The sequence below is a fragment of the Ixodes scapularis genome, unplaced genomic scaffold, assembly GCF_016920785.2.
Source record: "Ixodes scapularis isolate PalLabHiFi unplaced genomic scaffold, ASM1692078v2 PGA_scaffold4__175_contigs__length_147842914, whole genome shotgun sequence".
NCBI classification, from domain to species: Eukaryota; Metazoa; Arthropoda; class Arachnida; order Ixodida; family Ixodidae; genus Ixodes; species Ixodes scapularis.
Window position 1 is genome coordinate 122628408 of NW_024609879.1, and position 9245 is coordinate 122637652.

Sequence of the window (9245 nt, forward strand, 5' to 3'; positions counted from 1 at the left end):
GAGTGCCCGGTCGCAGATTTGGAGCGGGAGGATCTGGTACCACAAAGCATCGAAGAGCCATTTCTCGGGGAACCTTTTGTAGCGGCGAGGACCCGAAACACACTTGTTCACTCGGGATAAGTGTGTTTCGGCGTCTCGCCGCACCGGGCCGCCAGTCACGTGGCTCTCCTCTCATCCCTTGTCTGCCACGCCACCTTTTTTTATTTCGGCGGCCGCTTTTCGTGGCGATCTGCCAGGTTTTGCCGGTAGTATAGGAGGCTATGGTAATACAAAGTAGGAAGCTTCCGCTGGCGGCGGGACAACTGAAGCTCCACCCTGCCGTTCCCACCTTTTCAGTCACCATAGTCATTGCTCACTGGACGTCATATTTAAGTGCACTGTTCACTGGGCACGCTCAGAACGAGATCACATTTATAGGTTCCCTTGACAGGCAATCCTGATGGTGTGCTAGGCACGTTGCAAACGCACTATGAAAGCACGCCGTCAGCACGCGCTGAGCATTCGTGCACTCAGCTATGGGCGCCAATGAATACATCCTATGCGCCCTAACATACACTAAGGTATTACAGTGGCTGCGTTGGCACGACAAGCAGGTCTCTTTATCCTGGGAAAAGTGGCACCATTAATTGTTGTGGAAATGCTCGAGACATGTGGAGCGCGCCACTTCTGAGAACAACATGGCGTCTGAAATCTAGCTTCTTGCTGCGCTGTGCCGCCATGATCTTCCCAAGGGCTGCACGTTGCACGTGCCTCGTGCATCGACGCACCTTGCTCTCATTTTGTAACATGAAGGGGCTTTAATGGTTGCTTGACGGCAGCGCACTTACTCGGAGGCTAAGCGGACCAGAGGTCTCCATGTCAATCGACGCACGGCAGCTGAGTATATCGAAGCGAAAAGCCGTTCTGGTTCTCTTGGGAATTCATCACGGCATCCATGTTAGACTTGACCCTTAGCATGAACGGCTTGCTGTGGGCTGTTGGGAAGATCAAACATATGTGTTGTGAGGACAAACAAAAAAGAAAAAAAGAAAGGAAACGTCACTACTTACGACAGGAGGTTATAATTTAAGATCAAGATTTCAAGTTTATATCGAAAGTACACTTATAAAACGAGCCTTTCTCTTGGTTGAGGAAGAATAACTGGTTTGATGATATACAACAAATTGAAAGTATAAGGTATGCTCTAAAATATCTAGAGCTCCTACATCTCCTGAAATCTTTTGGGAGAATCAATCGTTGTAATCTACGCAGGAAGCTCGTCGAATGACGAGGTTGATAGTACGTCTAGACCTCAAGAAAAGAGACTGTGGCAATCGAGAGTTTTAGCATAGGTCGTTCCGATGACCACGATAACAATATCCGATACTCCTCCGCCGCCTTTGCGCATACATCATATTTTATCGGGTATCGTTATCGTTATCGGGGAACGATCTACTAGAACGTTTTACTCATCACGGTGGAGCATTACGCTCAGTGCCAGAACGCAGACGGTATTTGTCGGTTTAAACATATTATCAGCAGTGTAATCGCATCTACAGATCTGTGAGATCTGTTAATCGCCAGTGATTGGTTTTTCCAAGTACGTTGGGTGAAACAAAAACTAAAGTAACCACTCTAGTTTTTTTTTTTTTTTTGTTTTAGAATATGTATGACAAAATGCAGTGTATAAAGTCATTGCTGTCATAATCCAGATGTGGGTTACAGGATCGCTCATCAAACCTTCATTCCCGCCTGATGCCCTCCTGTGAGGTAAAAGAAGGGCCCTGTCTTTTTCTTTTTCGTTTATCATGCGGAATACTGTATTATTACGTGTTGGTGTGAAATTCTCGAAGTTCTTCCAGTCTCGGCTTGCTAAACTTTGTTCAGTATTTAGCTATCGTCGATTCCTGAGAGGGCGAAGCGTCTAAAAAGAAGCATCAACAATAAAATATGTTTTTTTTTTCTGTGTGTGTGTTTTTTTTTTACACACGAGCAGACGACAGCTGGCTTATATTCAACTTTGTCAACAAATCAATTTGGAATCGTGATTCCAATGACTTTTTATGTGAAACGAAAAAGCACTTCAAGACAAGAACCACCTGTTAGCTTGTTTTCGCTTAAATTTAGTATTTCATGCTTTAAGCGATGTCTGCGACTCTTTTTGGCACGCAGGTGTCGTTCTGAAACGTTACAATAGAGTAATGTCTCAATGTGTCCCCATGTCTTGGCTTCAGACAGATAAAAAAGCGCATTCATACCCCAAATTGCCGAAACAGCCCGTGTCATTGTTCCCATTGTGCTTGTACTTACAGATGAGCACGTTCTTTTCGTGAAGCCGCGTGCCACAGAACCTGTCCTCTCCGGGCCCCATGCCGTACGTGGATCCCTGGTCGACGGTGATGAAGTCGTCCCTACAGGCCACCACGTTCTCCTCGTAGGTGGGCTGGCCCCAGGAGAACGACGAGTTGGTTTCGGTTTCCCACTTGATGGAGCAGAAGTTCTCTTCGACTCGTAGACAGATGGAGTAACGGAGCCCGCTGAGGTACCGCACTTTGCTCTCGACCGGAGGACCGTAGTTGAAGCTGCGCACCACAGCGCTGGGACTGCGGAAGTACTGCAGACAACCGGGAGGTACTGAAATGCGAGAAGAGAGCTTGTAAAATATGTATAAAAAATGAGCAACGACGACGATAAGTGATTGTAAGTTGTAAGGTGCGGATCGTGTCTCACGTGTTTTTGTGTGCCCCCTGTCTTCTTTTGCGTTCGCATACTAAGGTGTTCCACCAACACGCTCTTCTAATTCTATCTCTGAACAATAACTTCTTCTCCCTCGTGCGACGCCTTAAAACTAGCGGTAAATGATATATATATAACTAGTTTAGCTATAGACACTTTTCTTGTTTACAAGCACAGGGAATCTCGGCTAGCCACGAGATTTGCGGTCGCTCCCTTTCAGCACGCCTTCCGAGTTTGTTCATATCAAATTTTTGTGATTATGGAGTTCTACAGAAACAACGAAGTTGGGGGTTTATCGAGGTCTTTAATTCTGTAGCGCTATTCAACACACTACAAAAAAGGTCCGGTCGTCTTACAGGAATATTAAAGAATCTCCAACAAGCATCTCGCTAACCGGTCCTTTAGCCATAATCACCTTGAGAACTGGCCATAAAATATTTCATGAAGGTTACGAGAAGCGCAGTTTTCTCATTTGGCCGGAACTTTGCAGGGTCGTAAATTGCCAGCAGCGCCCTCTTCCGCCTCATTAAAAAAAAAAGATAAAAAAAGAAGACGTTTGGCTTGCATGTGACGTCAGCGCACTATGGCGGTAATTATCTTTGTTCTTTCTGAGTAAAACAAAAACTGGTGTTGCGAAATGTATGCTGGAGAAAGATCGCGCGCAAGAGCAAGGACACCAAAATGGCCGACCTTGTGCGCTCTGTCGTGCGGCAGGGAAGGTCCTTTATTTGTCCCGCCTCCAATGCGAGCTTGCTACCTTCGATAACACTTCGGCGTCTCGTGGGCTTTGAGCGTGCACGCACAGTTAAAGCACGGCGGAAGACAGCAAGCGCGTTCTGCAGGTCAGGCATCGGAAAGAGAGGGCCAGCCGTTTTGGTCTGGTCAGCGAATACGGGAACAGATGACTATAGTCATAGCCAAATAGTAACTATCGCTTCTACGTGCGGCTTTGCATAAACTAATGGTTCTTGACGAAGTCTGGACTCGGTTTGGTTGTTGTTGTTGCAGTTCCCAAAACTGTTTATTGCGGGTTCATAATATTTTGTTTCGCATATCGTACATAACCGCGTCTAGTGTATTCTAGATTTCGTCATCACAAGTCAAGTTTCAGGTTTTTGGGCAAATCGATGTAAGCTTCTTCTTACTTTGTGTGTTTGCTACAATTATACAAGAAAAACAGGTAGGTATCTTTGACAGGTAGTGCATTTCGAAAAGCGAATTCCAGCTGATTACGCATAAAGCTTTAAGTGGGAGCTTACTTTCAAAGTTGAATTAGAATGGTGCAAATTACGTTGCATGCGCTTGTAAAAATAATCTAAAAACCAAAGCACAAAAAAATGAAAAGAAACCGTTCTAAAGCGGCAATGTTTGAAAGTAGACCACTCACCAATATCCAGACTTCCGCACTGGATCATGCTGATCTTAATCCTCCACCTTCTCGGCCGCTTGCCCCCTCGGCTGATGACGCTGAGCACCACAGGGTTTCCAGACTGCCTGCCCATCTCGACGTACACTGAAATTAACAGACAATATCTGTTCGGTAACTAATAAATTGACAACGTAGTAGAAACGCTAAAAAACTCAAGTGTGGCATGCAATATTCAAGTTATAGGGTTTTAATTAACGCCGGTAAATTTTCTTTCTGGCTCAAAAATCATCTTTCTGAAACTTCCTGCTCGAAAATTGCGTTAGTCAATTCAATTTTATGTTTATTTGAGGAAGTGGCAAATTTTTCCCCATAATCTGGAACCGGCTACTTCAAAATCAAGAAATGAATGGGATATCTGGTTTATAGATTACAATCATGTAGTCTGTATAAAACGAATAATTCATTGAGCTATACACACACTCCTAGGAATCATAACAGTTTTGTTTATATGTTGCCGCCTATAAAAATAATTGCCATGTGTGAGTCATTGATGCACTTTGCCACAACAGGGGTCTTTTTCTTTTTTACTTAATTGCATTATTTTTGTTTAACAATTTGTTTTGGTCCATGCTAATCCTATATGGCGGGTAAGCCGGTAAATATATGAAAATAAAAATGTCCAGGTTTCCTAGTTATTTTTTTTGGGTTTTTCAGAGCACCATATGCTTGCTGGACGCCTGGAATCCTCAGAAATATTGAGAAAATGTCTTATATCCGCTTTGATAAAGTATCTACCAGCGCAGTGTAGTAAAAATTGTCATTTACGTCGTCCACGAATTTCACACCTCAAACATTTATCACACCGTAAAATCTTAATAAACAGTAAACTCTAAAAAAAGTTTCTTGATTATGTATTATTGCAGTTCGTCCTGTCTAATATAGTTTGTAAACAAAGCTGTGTTTGCGTGAAAAAAGAATTAATAAAATATAGGGTCCGTTTTTCACCGGGCGGCTGTGTGGAAAAGCAAAGAAAGATAATTGAAAAGAGATACGCTTTGGAATTTTAGCTTATTTATATAACCACTAGCAATCAACCTTAAAAGAGAAAGGGGAAAAAAAACAGAAAAAAACAGCAGCCTCGCTCGGTGTACTGATTTTTAGAAGTTGAAAAATGCTTGGAAGTTACCGGGATGTATCAAGTACCATAATCCTTCCCACTGCTAATTAGCCAGGCGAAAAATGCCGCGTCGCTGGGTTGCGAACGGAGCTGGGCAACATCACGATACAAATGTATCGCGACAGCGTCTTAGATATACCTTAGGGTATTTGTATTTCTGTAGCAAGATACACTTGAAAAATGTATCTGTATCTCACTAGTGAAATACATTTACAATGTATCGATTGGATCACGGTACTGTGCCGGGCTTAGGTATCTCATTACATTTGTTGTCGAACATTATAAGTCGGGATTTTGCAAAAAAACTGTAAAAAAAACAAAACACCTCTTTGGAGCAAGACGTCCAAATCTTCATATTATGAACACGCCACTTAACTCCTCTACAAGGAGAAAAACCTAAAGCGAAAGCACGAAGAATCGCGCATAACTTTCAAAATATAAGCATTGCCACTTTGCATTCGCCAAGAACGACTCCCCCAGCGCACCTACCACAACTCGAAGGAAAAAAAATTTTAAAAAAGTATTTCTTCGTGGTTTTGTATTTGTATTCCGGGATGATTTTTTGTCGTTTTTGCAGAAGTATCTCAGGGATATCCCGTTTCGTCAAAGACAAATGTATCTCCGCATCTGCATTTTGGCCTAAAATACGTGCATCTTATAGTAAATGAATTCACGAATCTTTTTGAGTATCTCTGCCCGGCCATGGTTGCACACAAATGAGCGACGTCTGACATTACTCTGAGGAAAGCTAATGCGCATGTTCACTTAACGGTCCGTTCACACTCTTACAACCGAGTACGACCGAGAGAGACCAGACCGGTTTTTAAGCCTCTTGCGACTTCTTAAGACCAGCTTCGCAGCACCGCATCCGATCCTAAGAAGTTGCAAGAGGCTTAAAAACAGGTCTGGTCTCTCTCAGTCGTACTCGGTTGCAAGAGTGTGAACGGACCTTAACCCTTTACGCAGCCCATAAGATAAAAGGTAGCAGTGCACAAACTTAAACAATATACGGGTTGTTCCCGAGAAAAGAGAACCGCGCTTTTCGGCCTGGGCAAATTAATTATTGTTTTGAAAATATCAGGCTTAGGTGGACGTCGGCTTAAAGATACATTTTGTTTTTCTCAATTATCTTGTGATCCAGGTAACGAAATGTTTTCAAACTTTCTGGTTCTATCCCAATCGGTGGTTTCATAATCTCACAGAGTTTGAGCCTTTTGCGATGCGTAGTTTGTCCATCCGGGCCAAAAGAACACGGTACATCGTGTCACATGGATTGATGGAATAGTCTCTATACGTTTTCATATACGGCCTCTGGCCTCCGCTATCATGCTGCTGGCGTGTGTAGATCGTCTGAGAGTCGAGCCTCACTAAGTCATGCCCACAAGTGCCAGATCGGTGCCCGAACAAAGCATTTGCCATCCACTGTGGTCAGACTAGCTTAAAAGCGGGGCCGCCTGCAAAGGTCCAAACGTTTACTGGACGCCAAATTGCATTGCGTGATTCACATGCTCAGAACGAGCTCCCATTTATAGGCTGCTAAGTCCGCCGATCTTTACGGTGGGAAATGCATGTTGAGAAATAACAGTTGAAGCTCGCCGTTAGCACGCAGCAGCGGACTCAGCTATGAGAGCCAGTCATGGAAGTAGGATCAAAAGGACGCAGCATACCAGCTTAAGCCAGCCAAACGCGATAATTCCAAGTGAAGCCGGTGGGATCGCCCCCAATGCGCCATAGTCCGTCCAATAGCGTCCAAGGGTACCCCGGTCCGTCCAATAGCGTCCTTTTGTTTTGATAATCGTTGCGGGCGGGACCGTCCAAACCGGAAGTATCCCACGGCTCCACCTCTGGTGGCGTCATGTCGCCTCCAGAAGCTTCTTACCCCGATGCCGTCAGTGAATACTCTCTATAGATTCACACGCTGTTTACAAACAAGTCGTTGCTTGCCCGCCCCACGTGTGGGCTCTGCGCATGCGCTGTAAGCATATTCGTGTAAAGTGAGGCGTCTACGTATGCGCCGCGCTGACAAGCAGCGCCACCGCTACAGCATGAGATTGGAGCCACCTGCTGCTGTACAGACACCACCACGCGTTGACTACTCCAAGAACGGCTTCTCACGGTGCTGCCCGTTGTTTTCGCCGCACAGCTGGGGCAGGTTCTCTCCCACCGTTGTCCTGACCATGAAGGAGTCCACGTTGCAGAGGCCCTGATCGTCTGGAGGTGCCAGGCTGAACTCGAGGAAGTCCAGTCTCAGCTGGCAGATATCCGGCGTCTTGGTGATGGTCACCTCGCAGGTGCCGGTGCCCACCTCTCCGCTCGGGTAGCTCGGGTTCACAAACTCCGTTTCGTTGGCCGCACTCACCATGTTACAAGTGAAGCTTACTGCAGAGAAAACAATCGCGCTTGTCGTCGACATGACCATTACATGGAAGAAGGTCTGTGTCTAAGGACTTGAACAGACACACACTTTTCTTGATCACTTACAGTGCTACAAATGTAACGAGGTAAGTGCTTAATTGTTCATCTCTACAAACGTTTGGAGTTCGAACCGAAACAAGTCAAGTCTCTTAGCGAAATGTCGGCTGTGACATAATAGATCACGCCCCGCGCGGCTTAGGCTCTCAGTGCTGATAATTGTAACAGCTTCAACCCTCTTCGTGTCTTGTTTAGACTCGTCTACCGGACGGCCCTTAATTAAAACCGTAATCTCGCGACTGTTGTGATCTACCCTAAAAAGGACAGAGCTTCGTAGTTAGTGCTTGCATGTAGCCAAGAAAATAAAGTAAGCTATCTTAGCTGTCTCCCGTTGGGTTGAGAATGTAGGCGTGTTGCTTACCTCGGCAGCAAACGCCGTATCCTTCAGCACAGCGTCCGATGTCGGTACCTTGCTTGGCACCACACTCCTGCTCGGTCACGCAGGTGCCATTCTGGCCGTACTTGCCCTCGCAAGCTTGGTTTCGGTACCGCAGAAATGTGAAGTAACCACCTGTGGAGCAGCAACAAAGGTTTCTAGCGGAATTCTGGGGCCTCAGAAATTGTCCGTTGCTGAGTTGGGGCGTGACAGCTAAGCCCTGGGTTATGTATCCCGGTAATCCCTCTTTCGAAGTTGCTTAATCCTGACCACGGACCGAAGAAGGGTCACCAAAATATTTTAGGCACTGAATATCAAAAGACTCCTATTTTATTTCTTGACAATTTCCTTCAATTCAGTCTGCAGTCTGAGTCGTATAACATTGGATTTATGGTGTTAGGTGAGCAATATACAAACCTTTAACTCGCAAAACAACAACAACAAAAAAAAAAACGTTTTATTAGATTTTTTTTTTCCAGATACTGAATTCTTCATTCTGTCTTTATCAATATTGTGTCAGTTAACTTGCCGAGTTTCTGCTTACCTTGTGTTAATTTTTTGTTTCTTCGTCTTGCGGTTGTTTTGTCTCTCTCTCTCTCTCTATATATACGAAAAACTGTATTTTTGTTTAAATATTTTAGTATAATTATTTTAGGTTGCTGCTCCCGTAGGCTCTAGCTAGTTGTTGGATCTATGTGTGCTTGCAGACAAGGGATAATTTCATAAATGAAATCAGTAGAAGGCCATACCATCAACGAAATTGGGAACTACTCACTTAGTTGTGGTCTTGAGGTCTGAGCTTCCACGTACCCGAGCAAGCCAACGCCAAGGGCAAGGGTGAGGAATAACCTCAGCATCTGCATCGGAAGCACCACTTGGTCAGAGTACAAGACGCCTTCATCGCCTTCTTAATCTTTTCAAAAACCATGCACACAAAAAATTAGCCCAATACATTGTGTGATATCATCGTCATTCAGTTCAATTTAATGAAGGCAAATGGTACCACTTCCATTGGTTACTGTCATGATTCTGCGGCTTCATGCCCTAATGAGAGAAAAGAGATACAAATAGACCGAAAAAGACAGCTGGAGGGGAGAAAAAAAAAAAAAAAAGAAGAGAGGATGGCCAGCGAAACA

At 44.6% G+C, this 9245-nt stretch overlaps 1 protein-coding gene across 1 annotated transcript; it reads right to left on the bottom strand.

Annotated features, from left to right (window-relative positions):
• Positions 1-858: 858 nt before the first annotated feature.
• Positions 859-8966, bottom strand: LOC8039193. The gene is made up of 6 exons (XM_029967877.3): positions 8885-8966; positions 8095-8244; positions 7377-7640; positions 4103-4228; positions 2290-2613; positions 859-974 (listed from the first exon to the last, which is right to left on the bottom strand). Exons 1-6 carry the CDS (start codon positions 8964-8966, stop codon positions 859-861), a joined length of 1062 nt encoding a protein of 353 aa, XP_029823737.2.
• Between the last annotated feature and the right edge of the window lie 279 nt (positions 8967-9245).

What these genes read in the sequence shown, in the direction of transcription:
- LOC8039193 (XM_029967877.3), bottom strand. Translation starts at nt 8,966, where the DNA reads ATGCTGAGGTTATTCCTCACCCTTGCCCTTGGCGTTGGCTTGCTCGGG. An exon ending in ATACGGCGTTTGCTGCCGAG is followed by an intron (nt 7,641 to 8,094) that starts GTAAGCAACACG and finishes TTTTCTCTGCAG; the next exon opens with TAAGCTTCACTTGTAACATG. An exon ending in GTGCGGAAGTCTGGATATTG is followed by an intron (nt 2,614 to 4,102) that starts GTGAGTGGTCTA and finishes CTCGCATTTCAG; the next exon opens with TACCTCCCGGTTGTCTGCAG.